The sequence below is a fragment of the Callorhinus ursinus genome, unplaced genomic scaffold, assembly GCF_003265705.2.
Source record: "Callorhinus ursinus isolate GAN/ISIS: 27379988/994484 unplaced genomic scaffold, GSC_fseal_2.0 scaffold4, whole genome shotgun sequence".
Classification (NCBI taxonomy): domain Eukaryota; kingdom Metazoa; phylum Chordata; class Mammalia; order Carnivora; family Otariidae; genus Callorhinus; species Callorhinus ursinus.
In genome coordinates, this window is record NW_027397066.1 from 4,730,310 (window position 1) to 4,754,843 (window position 24,534).

Consider the following 24,534-nt stretch of genomic DNA (forward strand, 5'->3'; position numbering starts at 1 on the left):
GAATGCATTTTGTGGCCTCGCAAACCTGGGATCAGAGAGGGGGATGGGCCGACCTTTCACCTCCCCTCACCGCCCAGGGAAGGAACCCGGGAGCAAACCCGGCACCGAGGGATGCCGCCCTGCGAGCACCCCCAGCGTGCGGGATTTCAGGCAGACCCCCGGATGATGCAGGAGGAGTCGACACGGGAGGGGTGCAGCTGCCACCCGCCATGGCCAGATGGGCCATGGCCACGGAAAACACAGGCAGCCACCCCCGGAACGGTCAGTGCAAGGTCTCCAAACCACAGAAAGAATGTAGGAAGGACTCCAGGTTTCCTGACCTCTGCAAAGACGCAGACCCACGGCTCACCAGGGCTCTGCCCCTGGGGAGGAGCGGGGTGGTGGCTTTGTCCTCAACCTCAGGGAAGAAACAAAAGACCTGGGGCACTCAGACACAGGTCGCTGAGGGGGCATAAGTTTACGGAGGGACCAAGCTGCTCTAGCACCCCTAAATGGCTCAAGTTCTGATTGTCTTTCTGTGGCATTATCATTGTGCATCACAGAACACAGGATATGGTTGCACAAACTTCTTGCCCACAGGGTGGCTGCTCCAAACCACAAATAACCACGTGTGTGCCATCTGAGTCTCACAGATCCCTGGGACCACGTGGGCTCCTCTGCCCATAAGACCTGATGCACAGCTGGGCAGCCGTGGGCAACACTGGGTAGGGGGCGCCAGGGTCTGCACGCTGATGGAGGACAGGGAGGGGGGCGTGGAAGGGGGGGTGTCAGCTACTGAGAATGTCAGTTCTGCTCTTTGTAAGTCACTTTAGTGAGTTCAGTGCAAGTATAGACACCTGTTCACGAATGTACACGAAAAGTTTTTTTAAATAAAAAAAAGACAAAGAGTAGATTTCATGAAATATTTTTATTTTGGCTGCTTGAGGACTTTCACTTTCTGCTTCCCAGTACTGAATGTGGCCAAGCTTTTCTGAGCGCCACAAAGGGACACTCCAGAATCTTCCTATTTCCTGGTTCGGGTGGATGCATCAAGACCCTCGTCGCCTCGCCCACACCCACTCGATAGGAGAGCCGCAAGGCGGCCGTGGGACCCAGGCCGTCGCCTCCCCCAGCCTCGGCGCGCCAGAATCAGGGGCTGACAGGCTCCTGGCCCTGTGTTGGCCCCAGATCGGCAAACAGTGGTCGAGGCTCAGCAGTGACCAAATAAATAAGAGATGCTCTCAGGGACTTCACACAGCAGCACATGTGATTCTTTAAAAAACAAATCCAACACAAAGGGGAACAGGGCCCCGGGGGGGCTTGGAAGTGGAGGCAGGGAGCAGCTCACCGGTAAAGAGTTCTTCGGGGCGGGGAACTGCTCGTGCAGCCCGGCGCCCCAGCTTCGCTCCGCGGGGTCGGGACTGTGGGTCGACACCGTGCATGCAATTCCCCCGACGCCCGGTGCTGCAAGTGCACAGAGCTGGCGCTCACGTGGGGGGTGGGCAGGCTGCACATGACCAGAGGTGTCCGAAGCACTGCGTCCGCACGTATGCACACGCACGCACACGCACGCACTCCGCATTAGTGCTGTGCCATCTGGCTGAGGGGCCACAAGCGGGTCGGGTCCTGACGCTGGCAGGCGCTGACGGCTCCTCCGTCGGGGGACGCACCCTCACGCCGCCGACAGGAACGGGAAGAAGAAGAAGTCGAAGGCGAACTTGACCGCACCGTGCACGGTGCTGCGCCAGTCGTGCTCGATCTTCACGTGCCGCCGGGCGGGTGACAGCTGGGCCATGCAGTTGAGGCAGCTGATGGCCTTGAGCTCGAAGACGGGCCACTTGCTGCCCAGGCGGCCCTCGAGGACGGTGCTGAACTCGATGAGGCTGCCCTGGCGCAGGCTGAGCAGCACGTCCTTGAACTCGCCGCTGGCCCGCAGCACGATGTCCTTGGTGACGTCATCCTCCTCGGGGCTGCGGGAGCCGTTGGCGCCGCTGCTGTACGGCATGCCCACCGTGATCTCGAACTTGTAGCGGTCGAACTTCTTGATGTGGCAGGGGTGCTTGGCCAGGCGCTTGAGGCGGCAGAGCTCCTCCTCGGCTGTGGAGGCGTTGCCGGGGCTGCAGGCCGGGTAGGCCTCGCCGTACAGGCAGCGCATCCAGTCGCCGATGAAGAACGGCAGCATGTTGATGGCCGACTCGGCGCTGTTGTCGATCTCCGTCACCCGCACGTACTTGAAGCGGCCCGTCCACGTGACCCGGTGGCCCTCCAGGTGGCTGCACAGGATCTGTGTGCGGGCCATGTTGGTCTCCTTCCAGGCCCGGGGCCCGCACAGGAAGCCGTACTGCTGCCAGGTCAGCGTGGAGTTGTAGACCTTCATGCCCTCCAACCGGTACACGTAGAACCAGCAGAAGAGCACGATGGCCGTGAGCCACACCAGGATGAGCTTGACGATGGAGCTGCGCGTCAGGGACTTGACCATCTCCACCACCGAGAAGCTGGCCTTGGTCCAGCAGCGGAACAGCAGGGGGACGCTGCACGCCACCACGGTGATGGCGATCTTGGTGAGCTCCAGGGTCAGGAACCAGCGGGCAAACTGCACCACGCCCATCAGCGCCAGGCCGGCCGCCAGGATCGGGAGGGCGAACAGGAAGAGGAAGTAGCCCATGGAGGCGCGGATCAGCCCCAGGCCGGTGGACTCGAGCAGGATGACCACAGACAGCTCGCACCACATGAAGCAGACCAGGTAGGGCACCAGGTAGCAGTAGGTGCCCTTGAAGTTCCTCAGCTGCGCCATGCGGAAGAAGAGGTAAAGCAGGTAGACATAGAGCAGGCAGGGCAGGCTGACGTTCAGGACGATGAGGTGGCCCACGGGCACGGTGAAGAAGGTCTGGCCCAGGAGCTTCAGGTGGTGCCAGTCGACGGGCAGGGTGGGCAGCAGGGAGAGCAGGCCGGCGGCCACCTCGGTGACCAGGGCCCTCCTGGTGTAGGGCTCGGCGGAGGTGCTCAGGCTCGTGTAGCTGGTGGCGGTGAAGAAGATGGACACCACGGCCAGCTCGGAGCAGGGGATGCAGTCCTTGCTGGCGATGGGGAAGGAGAAGATGACAAAGACAACGGACAGCAGGAAGTGGAGGTAGGGCTCCAGGTGGTTCCAGCCGAAATTCACCTCGGCCTGCTCCACGTCCAGGTTGGGCTCGAAGCGCAGGAGCAGGCCCGTGAGGGTGCGGAAGCTCTCCCAGGCCCTGCTGTCTTGGAAGACCTTGAGGGTGCAGATGACCATGGAGACAAATGACAGGTAGAAGACGACCAGCGGGACGAAGAAGGCGAAGAAGTCGATGGTCAGGTTGCTGATGATGAAGAAGAAGAGGAGGGCGTTGATGTGGTGGGTGGGGACGATGGTGGACAGCCAGTGCATGCCCGCCCGGGAGGCCATGTCGATCAGGTACTCTTTGATTTCCATGATGGCATGCAACGGGTACTTGACCACCTGGGGGGGGTTGGACACAAAGACAGGGCATCGGAAGCAAGCCAGCACCGGAGCCCCCCTGCCACCCTCAACAGTCTGCCCACCACCCAAGCTCTGCTTCAAGTGAACGGCTCACCCCTGAGGCCCTGGTCCCAGCAGGTCCTTCCCCTGGTCAACACCGTGTCCATGCGGTGACGTCGTCCCCAGGCTCTACGGTCTAGACCGAACCTCCCTCAATCCCACCCAGTCCTGCAGGTCCTGGCTCCTCTCCTGTAGGCCCCTGGAGTCCATCCCTTGGCTCCCCTCCCGTCCCAACCTTCTGCCAGGGTTTCCGGACTCCTGCGAGCCAGACCTCAAGCACCTGGAGGAACGCACCTGGCTCCCCTCCTCCCTTGCCACAGGGTCTCACTGGTGGAGACAGGAGCCCTGGCTGCCGGCCAGGGAGAGGGGCTTGTGACCTGGCCGCCCCCAAGGCAAGGGCTGCCCTCCCGAGCCTCGCTTGGCCCACCCAGTCCACTAAGCGCAGAGGAACTGATACTTTCAAGCCCATGAAGGGCTCTGAACTGTCCCAGGAGCGGCAGCGGGTGCCGGTACTCCAGAAGGAGGGCTCCGTGCAAACGTGAACCGTGGGGGCTCGGCATGTCATAACCAAATGGAGATGATTCATCTGTAAGGGGCCAGAGGAGACGTGCTCGCTCGTGGCAGGGGACCCCGAGTAGCAGCTGCCTGCTACCACCCACCTACACACTCCCGTGCTGCTCAGAACAGACACACAACCCCCATGGCCACTCCCGCAATCTGCGCCCGGTGCAAAGGGCAGGGTGACTGTCAGACTTCACACAGCAAAGAACGAACAAGGGACATGGGGGAGGTGAGCAGGGGGGCAGCCTAGAGGACGAGGCAGGGGGTGGTTCTGCCACCCAAGCCAGATCCTACACCTGTGCACAACTCCCAGAGGCTTCCGGCCCTGCCAGGGCTCAGGGAAATGAGAGAGGCTGGAGGTGCCAGCCTCAGGTGGTGTGGCGTGGAGGAGGGCAGGGGTCTGGGTGTGTCTGGAGGGCCAAAGGCGTGGACCACTGACTGCACAACATCACCCACGTGTGGGGGCAGGGAAGCTGGGCTACGTGACAGACGCCCGCCCCTGCCCAGGTGAGGTGGGCAGCATGGCCTCCGCCTCTTCTGCCCGGCCGGAGGGTGGAGAAGACCGGCCAACGAGGGGGACCCTGGGGGGAACATAACCGAGAGACCATACCCGGATGTGGCTGTCATCTGTCCAAGAACCTTGGCTGTCAACTCAGGATGACTTGGAAGCAACTGGACAGTGTGTTTTCCACAGATGACAGGGAGCCGGGCTCATACAGGAGTCGGAGATACTAAAGAACGTGTGTGCGTGTGCACGCCTGTCCACACATACACATACACACACACACGTACGTGTGTGAAGAGCTGCATTCCTTCTTACACATCTGGGACAGCCCACTGACTCTTGTTCTAGAACAAGCAAGGAAATGAACAAACGACCCCCCAGCTCACAGGGGCCATCCTCCCACGTGACCAGGGATGGGCACTAGCGAGATCAGGGCCTCGGAATGTGAGCCTCAGCGGGTACTTCTGAGCCGCTGTGAACATGGACTCACTCCAGGCTTCCCCTGGGAGGGGCCCTCGGACACAGAGCCAGACCGGCCAGGCTCAAAGTCCCCGCGTGCGTCAGCCGCGGCCGGTGCAGTTAATCCCCCCCGGAGGCGGCCCGGCCAGCGGCAGGACAGACCACAGGCGTCCCCCGGGGCTGCCTAGCTCACTGTCCTCCTCTGTGCAAGCAGCCCGCGCCTGAAAACTTGAAAATGAAGCTGACATTCTCCCCTCACCTGAACCATTCACACCTCTTCTTTGTGCCCTTGAGGCCACACAACAGGGTGGAGAGGAACTTTAAAAGACAGTGAAACTTCTCAAAAAAAAAAAAAGAAATCTGGAACTAGAGGGTATCATGCTAAGTGAAACAAGTCAGTCAGAGAAAGACAATTATCATAGGATCTCATTCATATGTAGAATTTAAGAAATAAAACACAGGAGCATGGGGGAAAGAAGGGAAAAATAAAATGACAAAATCAGAGAGGGAGACAAACCATAAAAGACTCTTAACTCTAGGAAACAAACGGAGGGTTGCTGGAGGGGTTGGGCATGAAGGAGGGCACGGGAAGAGATGAGCACCGAGTGTTACATACAACAGAGGAGTCACTGACCTCTACCTCTGAAACCAGTAATACTCTACATGTTAACTGAATTAAAAAAAAAAAAAGACAACGAAGCTTCTTGAACATGATGTCCAGTGGTGTCCGGCCTCTGTCTGCACACTGAGGTGCCTGGGTCACTAGGCCCAGGGAGTCCCCTCCTTTCAGGGCCCCAACTCAGCCCCCGGGAGCTTCCACCCAAGCCCTCCTCTGGGGGCTCCACCCAACTGGGAAACGGAAAACCTTTTCTGTAGACCAAGTCCAACAAATTAAAACGAGCTGTTCTCTGAGCAGGGAAGAAATTTTTAAAAAAATGAGCAGGGAGTCAGTTCAGTGACAGGAAAGCATCTGTCACTAGGCAGGTCACAGCAAGGCCATCTCAACCCGACTCGGCTCAGACCCGAGCGAAAACGTGCACACAGTGGACTTCCCGATGACTCAGTGTGTAACTGTGGATTTTTAAATATTGCTAAATTTACTCTCTGCCCCGAAAGGCTGGGGCAGCGCGGGGCTCGGAGTCTGGAGCGCGCCTGTGGGGGCCATGCCCGCCGCCAGAGGCGCCTGGCATGTCGCGGGGGTGGGAAGACAGAGTGCGCCACCCTTCCCCGGGCTCCGCAAGACCACGAAAAGCTGGGACAGCCTTTGGTTTCAGAGACGCCTGCGAGGATTCATCATCTCTTTTACAAAAGACTTTTAGCGAGACAAACTATAAAGGCATCAAAGTGCTCTGACCATTTCAAAAACCGAAAAGAAGACAGAGCCTCTTTTACTTCTTGTTAGAATACTTTAAATCTCTTTCCCAAAAAGGACTCAGACGTTTTTGACAACACTGAGCTTGTCACCCATAAGAAGGGGGACATAATTTACCGTCCCAACCAGGCTGCCGTGAAAGCGGGCACCGTTAGCAACCACGCCGGGGGCCGGGGCAGGGCAGATGACCACGCCCCACTGCGCGGCCTGCCCCTAGTTCTCCGACTCGCGCGTTCACCCTCGGCCCTCGCTAGCATTTGGGGAGCCCCTCCTCTTGGCCAAGAACCACGGCGAGCGCTCCACACTCCTCCTCCCATGTTCTAGGGAAACTAACCGCGTCCGTCTGTGAACACACTTAGCCCAGGCCTGTCTGAGCGGACCTGCGGTAGCAGCCGTAAGCTCCCTTGGTCAAGCTCCTTGGCCCTCCTGGCCTGCGGCTCAGAGCTTCATCCCGGATGCAGCCCCTGTCCTCGGGGGACCCCCTCAGCCCGCTGGTCCTGGGTGTGGCCACCACACCGGCTGCCCTGCGCCGCCGCATCTCCCCGCACAGTTCAGCATCGGCCTCCCCATCCAGCGGGCGCCCGATCTGAGCCTCTACATCCAGGCTCCCATGAGGGGCTACGCAGAGCTGCCTTCAGTGCGAGGACTTCAGCGCACCTCCTGTCCCTGCCACTCCTGCCCGCTGGGGGTCGCGCCGCCCCCTGCCCCCCGCCTCACCGATGGCGGTTCACACACGCTCCTGCTGAGCTCCGAACAATGGACTCTTGGATGAGGAACGCCACAGGCCTCAGGACGATTCGTGGGCTCGGAGCCCCTCGTGCTGACGGACCTGCCTGGGTCGGGAGGCCGCACTTGGGGAAATCCTGGTGTGTCTGCCAAGTGGGAGAGCTGACCTGGGGAACCCGGGAGAGCGTGGCATGGCCACGTTGACCACCTGCACCATAGGTCTCAACCACGTGACCCGGAGAGTGAAAGCTGTCACACCAGGGCCATGACCCGCCATTCCTGGCTTTCTGCACCTGTTTGTGGGCTCTGCGCTCGTTCCTCGCTGGCCAATGGCGGGGCAAGGGTGCCTCCCTTCCGGCCAGCCCGCTGGGACCTCCTCACGGCTAGCCGCACCTCACCCACTCGCCCCCGCAGATCTGGGTAAACAGCTACCCCGGCAGGATCCTCACGGTCTCTGAACACTAGCACTCTGCTTCTGCGGGAAGGCATCTTTGAGAAACTGACCTCCGTTCCATGCCGTAAATGGATCATTTTTCAAAATGACAAAGTCTAAGTGAAAGTCAGACTCTAGTGCATGGCTCACTGCTGCCCACAGCGCTTTGCCGACAAAGACACAAGGCGGCTCAACCGTCACTCCCCAAGCAGGCCCGCCCCCAACAGCGCCCTTGGCTTTGGAGGCTGAGTGCATATGAAAGGTCCCCATGAGGAGAACACACCCTGTCCTCCAGGCAGAGAGAGGGGGACCCAGGGAGGTGTGGTGAGCGAATAACCATGGGGACCCGCTTCTCCCTCTCCCGCTCTTCCTGCTTCTGTTCCCTCTCTCGCTGTCTCTGTCAAAATAAATAAATAAAATCTTAAAAAAAAAAAATAACCTTACAGGATGCGCCTCCAGGGACAAGCTGCACGGTCTGAAAGGCTCCCGTGTCGGGCAAGGGCCTCCCACCTACCCCTCCCTGGACAGCACCAGGTGCGTGCAACGGCAGGTGGAGGCCCCGGTGTCAGAGCCCTCCAGGCCCGCTCACCCTCAGGCGCAGGGGCAGGTCCTCGGGGCTCTTGCCCGCCAGCTCATCGTCATCATCGTCCTGCAGGAACAGGTTGGCGGGAATGATGCCCTTGGCATACTTCTTGGTGATCTCCACGAAGTCGTCCAGTGCTATGTAGCTCTTAGCTGGGCACAAGAGAGAAGGGCACAGGGTCACCCCCGCACGGACAGGCCAGGCAGCGAAGGCGGCTGGGGCCCAGCAGAGAGGGAAGCCGAGCAGGCTCAGGAGCCAAGGCCTCTCTGTCCGGGGCGGACAGGTGGGCAAGGACGGCCGGCGGGGAGAAGAGAGACGGGACGCCTTCACCCCGCCTTCTCGCCTTGGTGACATGCTGTCCCTCCCCTGAGCTTCCCTCTGCTCGGCTCTCAAGCCCAGGGTCTGCCTGAGCGGGCCCTGTAGCCACCACCGGCGCCTTCCTGCCCCCTCCTTCAGCCCCGGCTTCGCACAGCCTCGCCGACGGCGGCCCTGCAGCCCCGCCACCTACTGACCCCTCCACTCAGCACACGGCCCCCGAGGGCCGACCCAGCACTGGGAATACCTGGATCTGTGCACCAACCCAGCGTGGGCCCAAATCTGGGCTCCGGTCTAGCGGGGTCACGCTCAACCAGGCTGACCGCCAGACGAGGCCGGCTGCTCGCCACGGTCACGTCCACGTCAGACTGTCCTCCAGGCAGGCAGAGGGGAGCCAGGGAGGCACGGTGAGTGAATTCACCCAGCGATCACATCACGCGCGGGCCGCCAGCTGTGGGGCCGTCACTTGCCAGGTGTCTCTGGGGCAGCCCGTGCAGGGGCTGTGTCCTGGGCACTGGGGACACTGGGACTGAAGCCGACCACAGAAGAGAGCAACAAGCAGCAGCAAGAGCGAAGGCAACTGTGTCAGGAACGAGGCGAGCACCCCAAGAGAGGGCGGGCTGTGGACCAGGGGCTGTGTGCTAACCTGGGGGGCCGGAAGGCATCCAGGACTGCACCCGGGCCACAGGGCCACCGTGAGATGGGGCAGCCTGGGGCGGGGCCCGTGCCGGCGGCAGTGGCGGGTGGACACGCGACGCCTGAGCTGACACGAGGCAAACAGTGGAGAAGACAGGGCCCAGTGGCCTGGCCCGGGCTATGTGTTGGTGTCGTGGGCGGTCTGACACCATGAGACCCGGCCCAAGGCACAGTATGGATACAGCGGGGTCTGAGGACGGGTCACCGGTGACTCGGACAGGGCCACTGCGGTGGACGACGACGAGAGGGAGGGCCGAGGCAAGGGGGGAGGGGAGCCAGGATGGTGACTGCAGATGCCGCTCTCCAGCTTTGTTAGAGAGGGGAGCAAAGAAACAGGGTGGCTGCTGTGGGAGCGAGGGGTCCAGAGAGGGTCTCACCCCTTTTTTTCTGAGGTGAGGGGAATAAGCACATGTTCGTAGGCTGCTGGGAATGTCCCGGTGGGGAGGGGTCGGGAGCCTGCACCTGAGGGGAGGCCGCCCGGCTGGCTGATGGCCAGGGGGGTCCTGGACAGCACTGTCCACCACAGAGGCCTGGAGAGGCCACATCTCTGCCCAGCTCTCACCTCAGGTGGGCCTCAGACCCATCCCTCTGAGCCCAGAGCACGGGGTCTCCCCCAGGACCCCAGGACCTTCTAGCAGTTACCAGGTGCACAGGGAAGTTCTGAGTGGTTAAGTATAAGGTGACTAGGGTGGAGAAGGCAGAGCCGAGCTCTCTCAGGAGGAATTACGCCTCATTGACTTCTGCCCGGAGGCACCTCTCACCCCAAATACAGTCAGACTCCTGGCACCTCTGTACTTAAAACCCATCTAGAACCTCTGATTCCTCTGCCGTCCATCAGCCATAGGTGTCTCTCCATGTCAGGGTCCTACACTGCTTTGCATCCCCCAAACACAGCAAGAAAGCAAATCTGTGCTTCTGTGCCTGAGGCCCTGGGAAAGCCAGACTCGGGATTTGATATGTCACCAGAGTTCCAACAACACTTCACGGACGGACTGCTTATCGGCCCGGTGGGAAGGGGTCTGTGCACCCCTCTGTACGATGCCCCCTGTCCCGCTCCAAAAGAAGCGACTGGTGGGGCCCTTGGCCCTCTAATCTGACTGTGCACAAGGGGAAACTGAGCCCCAGAGAGGAAAACCAGGCCTGCCTGAGGTCACAAGGAGCGTGGCAGAGCTGGGGGAGGAGCCAGGCCTCCTGTCAGTGCTGAGCAGCCCCTGGGTCCCTCCTGTCTGGTCTCCTACGGGACGGGGGCCCTGGCCACCAAGACCAAGAGTCCGAGTCCACCCACATGGCTGGGCAGCTGCACATGGGAGGATTGGGGTCCTCTCCTAACCGGATGCCCCAAAGGCACCCGCTTCTGCTGCCCCCCTAACCCGGCATTCCTCATCTTCCCACAGCCCACGCTCGGGGGAGCCCCCACACTCCCTGCTGGGTGCCCCCTCACTGGGCCTTTGCGTGTGGTTCTCTCCCCTTGCCCTTCAGGGGCTGCTTCCTCATCCTTGCTGACCTGCTCAGGCACGCGGATGCACTCACGCACCACCGCCGCTCTCCGTCCTGCAGGGACCGTGTTACTGCCCTCTCTGTACCACGTCTGTCTTCCCTCCTACCGCGTGCCCCTGCTGGGCAGGCTCCAGAGCCCACTGCCCAGAACACCGCCAGCCCCAAACAGACTGGACTGAAGACCCATCATGCCTCCAAGACCCTGGGGGCCCCAGGCCTGGACTCTGCCTCAAGGAGTAGACGTGGTGCCCGGGGTGGTGGGCGTAACTGCTTGGCCAAAGGGGTCACAGGTGCAGGCCAGGAGGCCATACTCACATTCGCTGCTAACCAAGCGCTCCAGTACCCGCCTCTGCTTCTGTAGGGACTTGGGGACCGGGCCTGGCTGTGTCCCTCCATCTGTAGATGACAGAGCAAAGAGAGAATCAAAGCAGGCTGTTCCCATGGGCCCTGCAGCCCTCCAGAAACCGGCCCATGTGCTCCTGGGGTGTCCCCGAGCTCTGGGGACCACAGGGCCTGGGGTCTCCCCACAGCCCTTGATGGGCAGAGTGAGGGCCACCTCTCGGCCCCTGCTGCGCACAGTCATCCCCTCTACCGATGCAGCCTTGGCAACAGACACACCAGGTTCTGGTCAGCATAACTTATCCCCGAATACCTCTGCTGGCATTGTCCCTTGCCGTGATTTTCCCCGGAAAAGACTGAGCTCGCTGGGGGCCGGGACTGTCCCTGTCTCCCTAGCCCTGGGGCTGGACGGGGCTCCACACGAGTCTGTTCAGCGGCTGAGCGCTGAGCCTGGACTGAAGTATTCTGCCCTTTTGTCAACATCCACCCCCTGCCGCACCCCCAATCTGGCGAGCATTCAATTCTTCTGCATGCCAGACACCAAGGCATGCCTTCGCGGAGTCAGGTCAGGCAGGAGACAAGACAACATGAGGGGAGAGGCGCTGTGACCCAGAGAGACCGAGGGCCACGGAAGGGGCCTGGCCGGGGGCGGGAGGGGTGGGCAGCAGGTGGGGGCTGAGCTGCAGCACTGCAGGGTCTCTGGGGCCCCACAGGGGTGGCCCTGAGCTCGCCACATCAAGCACGGCTCTCCAGGGTGCTGCCCCTCCGAGCCCCAGGCCTCACGGACATCTCTGCTCACCCCAGCACGCAGTCTCCCCAACCCCTGTCCAGAGGGCAGGCTAGTCCCCAGAGGGTCTAGCTGGACAGGGGTCCTGCCCGGAGACCCCAGGAGAAGAGGCAAAGGTGTCCGCCCAGCAGCCTTCTCTACTGCTCTGCTGTGTTGGGAGGGGACCCCAGTCCTGGGGGGCCAGAGAGGGCTGGGTGCAGCCTGGGCAGAAATTACATCTGGACAGCTAGAGGCAGCTGCTCCTCCAGGAACGGAGAGGGAGACGTCCGGTGGGGCCTGGGCAATGGAGCGCCCACGCCCAGTCGGGGCCGCCCGTTCTGCCCCATCTGTCCTCGGGCGCGCTGCCTGGTCAGAAGGCTGGGGGAGGGGCTGTGGAGGCCGGCGATGAGGCCGGCCTTCCGGAGGCCGTCCGAGCCACAGGCGGCTCAGTGCCCCTGGAGCCTTGGGGATTCAGGGACCCAGGTCCCTGCCCACATCTGTTACTCTCCCCCAGCTTCTGCCCCCTCAGGAGGAACGGGACACCCTGAGCACGACACGACCTGTGGTCTGCCCATGGACTGCACCAGAGCTCAGGGCAGGGAGGGGACCCCAAGAGCAGAATGACACCCCAGGAGGGACCCTCCCTGGGCCTTGGAGGATACCTACGCGGTCCCCACAGCAGGATCCCTGGGAGCCCCCAGTCAGGTTCCCAGAGTCTCCGCAGGGCTCCCACAGGGAAGCCCCCCAGAATTTCCACAGAGAAGCCCATGAGCTCCCCCTGGGAAGGCTCACGTACCGTGCTCGTTGACCTGACCCACGTTCTCTAGCAGCTCTGACACGGCCACCTGCTTCTTCTTCTTGGGGTTGAGCTTCCAGTACATGACCAGGGCAGCCTTGCGCACAGCCCGCTCCAGGTCCGTCTCGGAGGAGAGCTGCTTCACCTCTTGCTCGTTCTCAGAAGTGATGCCTATAAGACAAGAGGCATTACCGGCTTTGTCCCGCCTGCCTGGGGGCCGCTAGTGACGCTCTGAGCCCTGACCAGCCCTGCCTGCAGGGGCTTGGGAGGGGACTCATGCAACATGCTTTGCAGGCACCCCTGGTCACCAGGGCAGAAACAGACATCCAACCAAAAAGGACATCTGGCTAAAGACCCTGCTGGGACCCACTCTCCAGATCGGAGGTCAGCCTGGCCCTTCAGTGGACCCTCCCTGGAGTGACCCCGTGGGCAAGCACACGCCAGGCCTTCCATGTTCCTGGCAGACCTCCCCAGGTGACCCCCCAGGCAGGCATGTGCTAGACCTTTTTGTGCTCCTGGCCCACTCCTCTGTCCAATTTCCTCCTCTCAAGCACCCTCGGGAGTAGGTACTGCTCCCTCATTTACAGATGGGGAAGCCAAGGCACAGGGGTGTCCTGGCTTGCCCGAGGCCAGGGAGTCGGAGACAGGCAGACCGGCAGATAACCATGGGAGTCAGAGACAGGTAACTACGGTGACCGGCCTGGGGGCAAGAGCGGGCCTCCCCTGCGTCCACAGCTCTTCACAGGCCCTGCCCCTCCTGAGGAGGCTAGGAAATCCGGTTCCCGCACAGCCGGCCCTTTCCCAGGGAGACAGAGATTCCCCGTGGAGAGAGATGGGCACAGGTTTCACAGGCTGGTCTGTGGCTGCCTTTTTCCCTTCACCCCCAACCGTCAGGGCCATCGGGGGCCCCCCACCAAGGGCAGTAAGACTTGAGATGGGGGACGGGATTTTTTTCTCCCTCTAAACCTCTTCCAAATTTTCCACCTGAGCACACATTTCTTTCAAGATCAGGAAGCACTTGGTGTGAAACAGTGGGGGGTGCGGGGCACGCAGGGATTCCTGTGGCCCCCTGCAGCACACGCCCTCGGGCCTGGTCCTGACCGGGCCCTCTCCGGCACTGACTCGCTCCACAACGGGAGGGCGGGCTCGTGAGAAACCCTGGCTGACAGAACCCCTCTGTTCCGTGTTTTCAAAGGCATCGGTCCCATTTCCCAAAAAAGGAAGATGCATTATGTAATAAATGTAACTCTTAAAAACACGATATGAAACCAGAAGAAAACACACGAAACTAGAGAGCATTTCTCTGGGTTTCAAGGTTATGGGTAATTTGTTTTTTGTTTTTTTTTTATAAAGATTTTATTTATTTATTCATGAGAGACAGAGAGAGAGGGAGAGAGAGAGAGAAGCAGAGGGAGAAGCAGGCTCCCAAGGAGCAGGGAGCCCGATGCGGGACTCGATCCCAGAACCCTGGGATCATGACCTGAGCCGAAGGCAGACGCTTAACCATCTGAGCCACCCAGGCGCCCAGGTTATGGGTAATTTGTATCTTTTTGCTCTCTATATATTCCAAGTTTTCTATGATAAATATAAGACACTTCCACAATCCGGAGAAAATCATTTAAAAAACTCTTTATGACACACCCTTCTGTTTTTCTCTGAGGCTGAAACTTCCACAAGCACCGCTCATGGCCCCAGGGAGGGAGCCATATCCCTGGGGCAGGATAATGGAATAAGTGGCCGTGTGTGGCCGGGCTGTGTCTCACTGCCCGCTCCCCGCCCCCACCTGCTCGCTTCCTGGCAGCGAATGCACCTGAGCAGGTCTTCACTGGCCTGCGGTCCCCCAGTTTCAGCCCAGACTGGATGCAAAGTCAGCCCAGAAAGTTCCATCCTGATCTCAGGCCACCGTCACATTCTGCTACCGCACCCGGTGAAGCTGACCGCCCGTGGGCTCTACGATCCACTCCTCGGTCCGGATTAGAAGCCAGCAGGGATCTACCCACAGACACCAACACATGCTGAAGAGGAGGACAGCGGCTTCGCTGGCTAAACATCCCCCGTCACGCTCCAGAAACGTCTACATGACAACCGCCGGCAGAACAGAATTCACACCTGCGGCTCACCAGCGTCACCGGCTGCAGATTTCCTGGCGTCACCTGCCGATTTAGCCAGCAGCGTGCGTCCCTCAGGCGGCGACGCCTGCACCTAGCCGCCCGCAGACCCACCTTTCCTGTCCGCCAGGCACCGGCGAAGCAGCTTGACGGCCTCGCGCCGGCCCTGCTTCGCGGCAAGGATCAGCCAGCCCACCGCCGTGCAGCTGTTCAGTTCCTCGTCCGCGGCGCCGGCGAGCTCCAGGTAGCGTTTCCCCACCTGCGGCGAGAGGCCGGTCAAGCCCTGCTCCGCGGCAGCCCCCCGCCTGCTGCGCCGGAGCTCCTGCTCCGCGTCCTGGCCCCCACCTGCTCCCCACAGCCCGGCAGGCTGGGACTTCCCGATCCTCTCGTGCCCCCCCCCCGGGGCTCCTGGCCAGCCCGCCTCCCCACCCCGCTCGCCCTGGGCCAGGAAGACAGGGGGCTGGGGGGGATCGGGGTACCCTGGGCGTCTACACCCGGTGGGGCCTGTGGGACCCTCAGGGCCCTGGCTCCTCAGAAGACTGCGGGGAGGGTGTGGCCCCCCCTCCACAGATGACAGGAGGGGGGTCGGGTCACTGAGGGCAGGCAGGAGGCAGGGAAGGCATCCTGGAGGAGGGGGTGCCCAAGATGGGGTGTGAGCTGGACGTGGGAGAGAACACGGAGTGCGCAGAGGGCGGTGGGCGGCAAAATGACACAGAGAACACGGGAACGCTACAGACGGGGACCCTGCAGACCCGCTCCCCGTTCACACGGCACCGGCCTCTCCCGGGGCCGCCGTGCAGGGGCCATGGGCTGAGCCTCCCACTGACATGCGGTCCTCACCTCCGTCTGTGCCTTGGGGTCCCCCGCCTTGGCCTTCTCCAGGAGTTCTTCAAAGGGCACCTCCACGTCTCCCTTCACAGGCCCTTTAACACAGGAGAAAAGCAGACAGAAGGTCACGAGGCTGGTCCTTGTCGCCTGTTTGGGAGTAGGGGGGACGGACTACAACGATGGGCTTGGGCCCAGGGCAGCTTCGTTAAAATCCGGGTCAGATGCAGACAGAATATGCCAGAATGCTGTCTTCCGGTGATGCAGAAAGCCCCGGACACGGACAGCAAAACTGCCATGGACGGTGGTCTTCAGTAGCAGCTCAGAGCGGCGGGAAGGACAACGGGGCACAGACCCCAGTCCTACCCTCACCCCTGAGCTCGGGCCTGCTTGAGCTGGGCTCTAGAAAGATCCCAGCACCCCTGTGCCCCAATAGACAAACCAAATCCATGTTTTCCAAGACTGCCATCTATACGCACATGATTTTTGGAGGTCACAACTGGTACGCGCACACACACATACACACACGTTTACGACAGTGAATCGTAACCAATTTCCCACACTACTCTGTGGTGAAATGCACTGTTTCCACGGTTCAGAGACCCAACAGAGAGACATGCTCGGGGTGCTGGACCTTTACATTATTCCCAATACTCACTAATTTTATAAAATGGTGCCACAAACCACTCTATGTGCATATTTTCTTTTGGGGTCATTCTCCCAGCGTACGTTCTTCAGGTGCATTACTAGGCCCAAGGGCCCAAACATCATACGGCTCACGCTACAGTCTCCTTTCTAAAAAGTTACCCTGAGTTACGAAAGCCAACTTTCACAACCTTACCAGCAATAGGCAGCATAACTAACAATTTTAAAAAACAGGTTTTTGCTTTGTTTTGTTATTTTTTATACTTTTTACCAGTCTGATTTATACGATGAGTACTCAGGGCCTCCACCCTGCTCCACACCCCACCTTGGCAGGTATGACGACACACCTCCAGGCAAACCGTGGGATGTACCCACCAGCACTACCGACCCCACTGTAGGTGCTCAGTAGACACGGACAGCCTCTCACTCTCTAGAAGTTTCTGGAAACAAAAATGGTCCCCCATAACACCACCCGAGGACCAGCCTTCCTGATGGGTTCCTCTAGGCCTTTCCCAGCACCAGCTCTGCCAGGCTCGGAGCTGGCTCTGTGGCCCACCAATGCCACCAGCCTGTGTTCCAGGCACCCGAGTCCACAGGACGCAGGACTCTGGGAGGAGGCGACAGGGGTGCGGCCTGAGCCAGCACAGCCTTCAGGTGCAAAGGTGGAGAGGCCCGGGGGACTGCGGACAGCTCAGAGCGCGGAGGCTTCTGAAGATCTCACAGCTCAGGTACACACCGCGGCCCTCTTGGGGGACGGCTGGAAAATACCAGGCCACCTCTCCCTGAGATCAGACCTGGCTTCCTCACCGAGGTCCTCAGGGCCCCTGCCCAGTGTGGCCTCAGCATGCCCACCCTTCCCTCATGCCCAGGACCTCGGTGCCTCCTGAGCCAAGGCCACTTCTCCCTTCTGGCCGCTGTCACTCACCCCCACTCCCCCACCGGATGCACTCTCTGGCCTAGAACAGGAGAACACAAAGCCCTAGGTTCCAAGCCAGTCCCTTCCACGGGCTCCCAGGGGAGGAGTGTGCACACGGAGGGAAATCTGGCCTGCATGTGACTGCCTTTAGCATCAAAGTGCTGCGTGACCTACCCAGAGTTATTTTCAACCCAATCGTTAATAACCATCCAATGGGACAGTGAAGGACAAGACACTTTGTATTAAGTGACTGGGCCCAAGTTGGCATTCCCAAAATGGGGGTTTCTTTTCCCTCCCCACTTCCCACCTCTCAGCTGACCCCAGGGCCTTTGCTGCTCAGTGACACTGCATTTCCCACTGCAGTGCCCACCGGGCAACCTCCCACAGGTTCAAAACTTTTCTTGACTAGCTGAATTCGCAAGCCCATGTTCTTTCTGTGTTTTAATCAGAATATAGAAGATTCAAGCATATATCTGTTGGCTAAAGATTCTGTCCATGATTAATTTTTCACAGAAGTTATTCATAGCCTGGCATTTCAAGAAGTCTCCCCAGTAGACAGAACCTCTTTGAAACACACACCACACCTTCTTCGTGATTCCAGTTTCCACTTGGCACTGACAGAAATATTTCTACAACTACTCAAATGTTGGGCCCGTGCTGCAATCAGAGGGCTCTAGCTCTTTTCACGTGAGGAGGAGTCTTCCCACAGGTCAAGGGCTTACTGTTCAGTGTCATAAAGAATACCCCCCAGAGCTGGCTGAGTCAGTGTGGACCAAGGACCGTGAGGCACACTATTCTTTGCATGCCCGACCTGCATTCCTGGCTTTTCTGGTCCTAGCACTTCGATGTTCCTTTTGGGTTCCCACCCTTCCCCATCTTGGTCGTCCGGTTCTGGTGGCACTGCCCCTCACCCAGGCTGCGGGGAGGTGGCGGGTGTGCAGCAGGCCCTCCTGGCCTATCAGAGGGCTCCGTCTCCCTGACAACAGCACTCGGTTTTCAGGGATGGACACAGACCCAAGCCAGGCCAGGGGGGTTTGTGTTGAACTGCTGGGAAACCAGCATCCTCCTTCCGCTAGGTCTTGGCTGATGGACGTCAGCTGGGAGCCTGGGAGGGCCGCCCAGTGAGGAGAGCCCACCTGAGGTGAGGGAAAGTGGAGCTGGGGTTCCTGATCACATCATCTGAGCCCCTGGATCCAGTCCTGTGTGAAACCAGCACACCCTACGCTCTACAGATACCCGGAACTGAGAAATCCCTCTCAACCTTTTTTTTTTTTTCTGGCTTATGTCAATTTGCATCGCATCTCTGTGTCACTTCAACCGGAGGGGTCCTGACTCTAACTCATTTTTGGAAGGCTCCCTGTCACAAAGCAGCAGGAATCAGAGCCTCGTGGCCTCGGGCAGGGCTGCACACCTCTGCCAGAGCCGGCGGAGGGCCACGTCCACACCCATCCCCATCTTTTGTTTTTCTCCCCAGATCCTGTGCATTAGAAAGACGGGCGTGTGCCCTGCTGACTTGGTACATGACCCTTCATCTTCTCGGACCTGGCGAGGTGAGCACAGCCCCAGGACGCTGTCCCCTCTCCCCGGCGGGGTCCTTTGCCATCTTCCCACCACAATCTGGGACGTGGTGTCTCACAGCTCCCGCCAGGCTTCACGGGGACACGCTGTCCAGTGGGTGGGTCGGACCCAACCCACCCCAGCGGCCGGCACAGCGCCGGCCCCCGCAGCTCCATAAGCGGTGCAGGATGGCAGGACAACGATGGGGGCGGCCGACGGCAGGATGGCGGGCAGGGTCTGCGGCATTCCTGGCTCCCTACATCCCAGCACAGGGACACAGGACACGCTCTGCACGGTGACTGCGCCGCAAGTTCAAGCCCTGCCCCTGCGGCCAGAGTAGGCGCTCTGCAGAAAGGGAGAAGGGTGGTGAGCAAGTCCCGCGCCCCCTCGGGAGCACATCAGGACCCTGGGCCGTGAGCGGGAAAGCCCATGCATGAAGCTCTCCCAGACATCGCGGGAGCAGGACAGAAGCTGGGCCCCTTGCTCCCGACTGCTGCTAGCTAAATCTGCTGAGTGCGTGCCAGAAGCTCCGGGAAGGGGAGGGCCACCTGAAGCCTGCAGGGGGAGGCTGATGCAATACTCCTGTCTTCAGGCGGCTGCGGTCAGCTCCTTCCTCACCGCCCCCCAGCCTCCTAGACTCCCTGGTCCTCTCAGGACGCCCGCCACGGGGGCTGCAGGGAAGGGCAGGGTGAAAAGCAACCAAGGGTACATCGTGTGTCCTCATTGCTGTGTGGCCACCTTGCACCACTGTCCCACACATAGGATGGCTGGGCTGCCCTACACCAACGGGTGTCCCACACACAGGGAGCTGGGGTCGCCTTGCACCAAGGGGGCGTCTCATCAGCCTCTGTGATGCTGACTCTGGTTCTCATGAACAAACAGGGTGAATAATCCTTGCCACCCCATCTCTGCCCAGGGTTGGCTAAGCTGAGGCGGGGGTCCTGGCCAGGAGGTCCACTCTCCTGACAGCCTCGGGCAGGGGTCATGGATTCAGCTCCTTATCACACACCCAGTAGATGTTTACTGAGCACTGGCCGCATGCCAGCCAGGGGCGCCAGGAGCTAAGGGTACCAAGCCGAATGAGGCAGGACCGCTGCCCTCAAGGCCCATCCAGGGGCTGGGCGAGGACTGTCACATTTCATCAGTATGGGCTGTGGAGGTGTCAGAAGTCATCGATCCTGATGGGGGGGGGTGGGGGGTGCTTCCTGGAGGAGGTGACGCCTGAGGCTTGAGATGCAAGTAGACGGTTAAAGGTAATGATAAGGGCACACGGCCAAGTTTTCAAAGGTCTCAGGAAACCACCACACCCAGGACTCACCCAACGCTGCCATCCTGCCGGCTCACGACAGGGCATCCTACAGCGAGGGGGTCACCACACGGGCACGGCCACCAGATGGATCAGGGCTCATCGGGGTCAGGACAAAATATCGTGTGTAGAAAAGTCCCTAGATTGTCACGGGCCAGCGCCTTGACCAGAGCACAAAAACCCGAGCTGTTTATCGCGGTGACTTGTCCCCAGGACAGCAGGGCCTCAACGCTCTGCATCTCCTCACACTCTCACGTCGGCATCGGTTCCGACCGACCAGCTCTGCGCCCCAGCACCCACCCACGGCTCCAGCCAGAGACCTGGGGGCCAGCCTTGCTTCCTTTGCCCCCTTTCCACCCGTCCCTCGGCCACCACTCTGCCCAGTAGCTGGGGTGGCCTCCTCTTCAATTTGACACAGAGCGTGTCATTCCTCTGATTTAGACCCTCTAATGCTCCCCCAAGCACCCTTCTTATCATGACCTGGCTGACCTCCTGACCCTGCACTCTGACCCCTGCCCAGGGGGCCATCCGTCTTGGAGCCCTTGGGGTCCAGCACGCCCCCACACCATGCAGGTCCTTCTTCATGTAGTCACCCGGGATTCCTCCTGGAGGACAGGGCCCCACCTGCCTCACCCATTGTCTCTTGCACCTGCTGGGCAGGTCCTCCATCAGCACTGGGGTGAATGCTTCCTGGCAGCTACCTCTCTGCCCAAGGGTTCCACCACCCCTTTCTGTGGCCCCGCAGCTGGGAGGCCTCACGGCGCTGGCAGTCCCGCTGGCGACTGGCTGGGGCCCACCTTGGGTAGCAGAAAGGGCGTCTGTCACTCCCCAGGCCCCTAACAACATCAGCTGTCCCCAGCACAGTGCCTGCCCTTCAGGAGGGTTACTGTTTGCTTCTGGCTCTCCCTGGCCCAGGGCTCCTGGAGGGCAGGCCTGAGCCTCACCAGAGATCACCCTGAGGGCCAGCTGACAAGCCCAGACTCCAGCCCAGCCGGCTCTGCTTCAGTCCTGCACCGGGCTCCCTGGAGAGACGGCCCAGAGCGGCCTTCTGATAAGCAGAGTCCCAGAGTGTGTTCCAAATCTCGACCTCACGGCTCACCAGCTGGGGGCCCTGGGGCCACCCACTTCACCTCTCTCTCTAGGTTTTCCTGTCTCAACACGTTGGAGAAGTGAGCGGGCTAATGCCCGGCACGGAAAGCGTTATTACTTCCACACTCACGCTCGTTGTGACCTAACCGGGGCTCGCTACACCTCTGTGGACACCCAGGTGAGGGAACTAACCAGAACGGGCCCACAAAGCCCTTCCCCGGCAGCCGCCCTCTGGGCTGCGCAGGGCCGGCAGGGTGGGGCGTGCTGCCCTCGCCTCAGTGGCCAGTGAGGGACGCGCAGCAGCACGGCCTGGATGTGGGGGCTGGGACCCCACGCCTGCGAGACTGCCAGGGCCTGCTTCTCTCCCTCTTTAGGGGGGCGGATGGCAAACAGAGCCCATGGCTATTTCCTGACTCCCACCTGAAGCTTCCTGCAGTCTTGCTGCTGCCCTCCCGAGGTCGGTCTGCACACTCAGACTGAAACCAAGTGTGTTTCCAGCCCCGGTTTCTGTGCTCTGCAGCCGTGAGGCATCTGTGGCTGAGAGCCCAGGGTCAGGACCCCCGTCTGCCCAGAGGCCTCGGAAACAAAGCAGAGAACACGGCGGATCTTTCAAGGAGATCCAAAGATCAGAAGTGCCCAAGGACTGGGTGAGTTTCTGGAATAAATCAGGCACTGGCCTGGCGTGAACTTGCACAGGGTAGACTCTAGCCCGCTTCCACCACAGCTCGATCTCTGCTGGGCAGGGCTGGTGTTAACCCAGGAGACTCGGGTCACCTGTGGGCCCGCCACTCAGCAGCTGGGTGCTTGGGCAAGTCTATGCCTCAGTTTCCTCATCTCTAAGTGGGGTAACAACAGAGCTGCCCTCACAGCTAATCCCCATGAGGGGATCAGATGTGGCCCAGGGAGAGCCCTGAGGACAGGCCTGGCCATGTGGTACACACAGATGTGCACGGCAGATGCTCATCGTGGGTTGGGGGTTTCTGCGTGGGTGGCACGGCTGAGCTGGGGCTGGTCATCTTAAGCAGCGGCCTCTCTAGAGGAAGGAAAAACGACAAAGCCTGGGGGAGCCGGAGAAAGGGGAGGTGAGGTGTGACCAGGTGGCGGCAGGGGGCTGGACTTCCTTAACTCGTCCAGACCGCCTGGGGGAACGAAGCCTCCTCTCAACAGCCTGGGACTGAGCAGAGATGGTCCAGTGTCCCGCTTGCGGTGGGGGAGGAGATAAAGAAAGCACCCCCCCCCAACACACACACCACGCACCGTGCACACGGCCAGTGTGTGGCACAAGCCTCCCTTGGGGGAGAGAAGAATCTGGAGCATGCGCACAGAAGCTAGACATGCACAGCCCCGAGCTAACATGAAGCCAGTCACCAAAGAGGTCCATGGGTGGGGGGCTGTAAAATAGCGGGCACCCCCCAGGGGGTCTGAATAGGATCTCAGGGAAGGAACCACGGGACCAGGCTGCTTGGTGACATGAAGCACAAGGTACGCACCATCTCTGGGCCCCCACGCCGGGTGCCTGCACGGACGAAGGGGCCCCGTCTCAGCACAGCACCCCCAGCTCCTGCGTGCACCGGGGCCTGAGGGATGTCTACCTGAGGTGCACGGTCCCGGCACCAGTGCGAGCCCCACGCAAGACCACGTTGCTGGTATGGTCACGCCCACTTTAAAGGAGCAGAAACAGGCTCCGTATGGCCTCCTGACGCCCTCAGGGACACATAGCTCAAGGGCATGGGCCAAAAGGGACCTGTCTCTGGCCCTCCCAGGGCCACCTCAGGGCCCTGACAATCAGTAACAGTTCGTGTGGACAGACATGTGCTCCGGGGAGTCCCAGCTGGGAAATGTTCACGGAGAACCAGCGCTGGAGCCAAACTGCAGAAAGCGTTTTATAAACTGTAGGTTTCAACACAGTGAATCACAAAATCCATTCAACTGTTTACGAGCAGCATTGCGTTTACAAGAAAGGAACAGAATGGCCCTGATCAGACTCAGCACACACAGTAAGGAAAAGCGGTGTTCGGGAAATTTCTGTTCCCACCGAGTGTGTGTGAGTGTGTGCATGTATACACACACGTGTGCAGGCGTGCACGTCAGGTGAGGGTGGCACAGTATTTCCTGCTGTGGGTCGAGGTCAGGAAGTGTAGGAAGCAGTGGTGCCCTCCGAGGGGGTAGGATTTCAGCAGGTAGAGCTGGGGAGGGCACATTTTGGGTGGAGCTTCCCGCCTGGCAAAGGGAGGTGGGGAAGCACGGAGGCAGGCCCAGAGAACGGGGACCAGTGTTGGTGTGCGGGGGGGTGGGGACCTGGTGCGAGCGGGACAGTACGGCCCCATCTATGACCAGAGTGAACAGTCTGCACGGTAGGCCTGGTTCCCTTGAGAGTAAGACACCCAGAGTGCTGGAAAGCGCTGTGGAAAGTACCAGAAAAAGCAGTGCGGGTACCGGTGACATTTCCCACAAACGTGGGAGCCAGACGCTTGGGGCTCCTCCCGCCCATGGCAGCCCCTAGAGCATGAAGAAACTCTCAGACAAGGCTGGGGCTCTGGCCCAGGGACCAGTCCTGACCCCGGCTCCCTCCCAGCGTATCTCCATCACAGGCCAGACCCATGACCATTATCACCCTGAGCCCCCCTCCCTTCCCCCTCCCGACCCGTCACCTGGGAGGCCTGGGACTCTCATGGCCCCCCCTCGAGCCCGGGCGAGGCCGCCTCTTCCTGCCAGCCCTCGCCTCTGCCAGGCCCTCTCCTCCCATGCTAACCCTTGCTCGGCATTTCCTCTTCCCACAGAGCAGGCTTCCCGCCACCCCAGCCCCAGGTCCAGGGCCACTTTGGTGCTCCCCAGGCCCTATGCTTCCCTCTGCTCCCCACCACACTGGGGACTGCTGGGGGTCGGGGGCAGACCTGACTCACCTGTGCCACCCGTGGCCACTCAGGGCCATGCTCGTGAGCAGGAGGTGGATGGAGGATGGACGAAGCCCTAGCACCCCTGCCCCAGGGTCAGCGAGGTGGCCGGCCCCATGACCCACTGTCCTGTGCCACTCAGGTCCTCACACCAGCTCACCTCTGCCCCTGGGAGGTGCCTCCGGGGAAGGCCTGGGGGAGCAGAAACCTGAGGAGGCCCCAGAGTGGCGGGGTGTGTGTGGGGGGGGGGGGGGGGGGGGGGGGCGGGCTGCCCTCAGCAGTCCGGCCTGGGGATGGAGGACAATGGTCCACAGCGCACTGGGGACCCGGGCCTAGGGGCGTTCCAGGGCGGCAGCCGGGTCCTGAGGGGAGTGGCCAAGGACCAAGCAGAGCTGCCGACCAAGTGGCCCTGATGGGCAGGGGACCACGTGGGCTCCCCTGAACGCCGTGCGGGACTAGCGTGGAGGGTAGTCCTCCCCTCACCCCTCTCATACCCCAGTGCCTGGTGTGGAACTGCCTGGTCCAGAACCAGCCCAGAGTGTGCACAGATCGGCGCTGGAGCCATCAGGCCGTAAATAAAGTAGGGAAACGTGACCTCTGCTGCCCTCCGAGTCCATGCATCA

The 24,534-nt window shown here is 60.7% G+C and overlaps 1 protein-coding gene across 2 annotated transcripts in view; it reads right to left on the reverse strand.

The window, feature by feature from the left end:
• Positions 1 to 888: 888 nt before the first annotated feature.
• The window catches only part of WFS1 (wolframin ER transmembrane glycoprotein), a 31,500-nt gene continuing 7,854 nt past the window's right edge, over positions 889 to 24,534 (reverse strand). For both annotated transcript variants that reach the window (XM_025887447.2, XM_025887448.2), the window contains exons 3-8: positions 15,520 to 15,602; positions 14,794 to 14,938; positions 12,572 to 12,742; positions 10,986 to 11,066; positions 8,169 to 8,314; positions 889 to 3,463 (exon numbers count right to left, since the gene is read on the reverse strand). In XM_025887447.2, the coding sequence (XP_025743232.1) occupies positions 1,652 to 3,463; positions 8,169 to 8,314; positions 10,986 to 11,066; positions 12,572 to 12,742; positions 14,794 to 14,938; positions 15,520 to 15,602 (2,438 nt within the window). In that variant the 3' untranslated portion in view covers positions 889 to 1,651. The remainder of the gene's footprint in view (positions 3,464 to 8,168; positions 8,315 to 10,985; positions 11,067 to 12,571; positions 12,743 to 14,793; positions 14,939 to 15,519; positions 15,603 to 24,534) is intronic.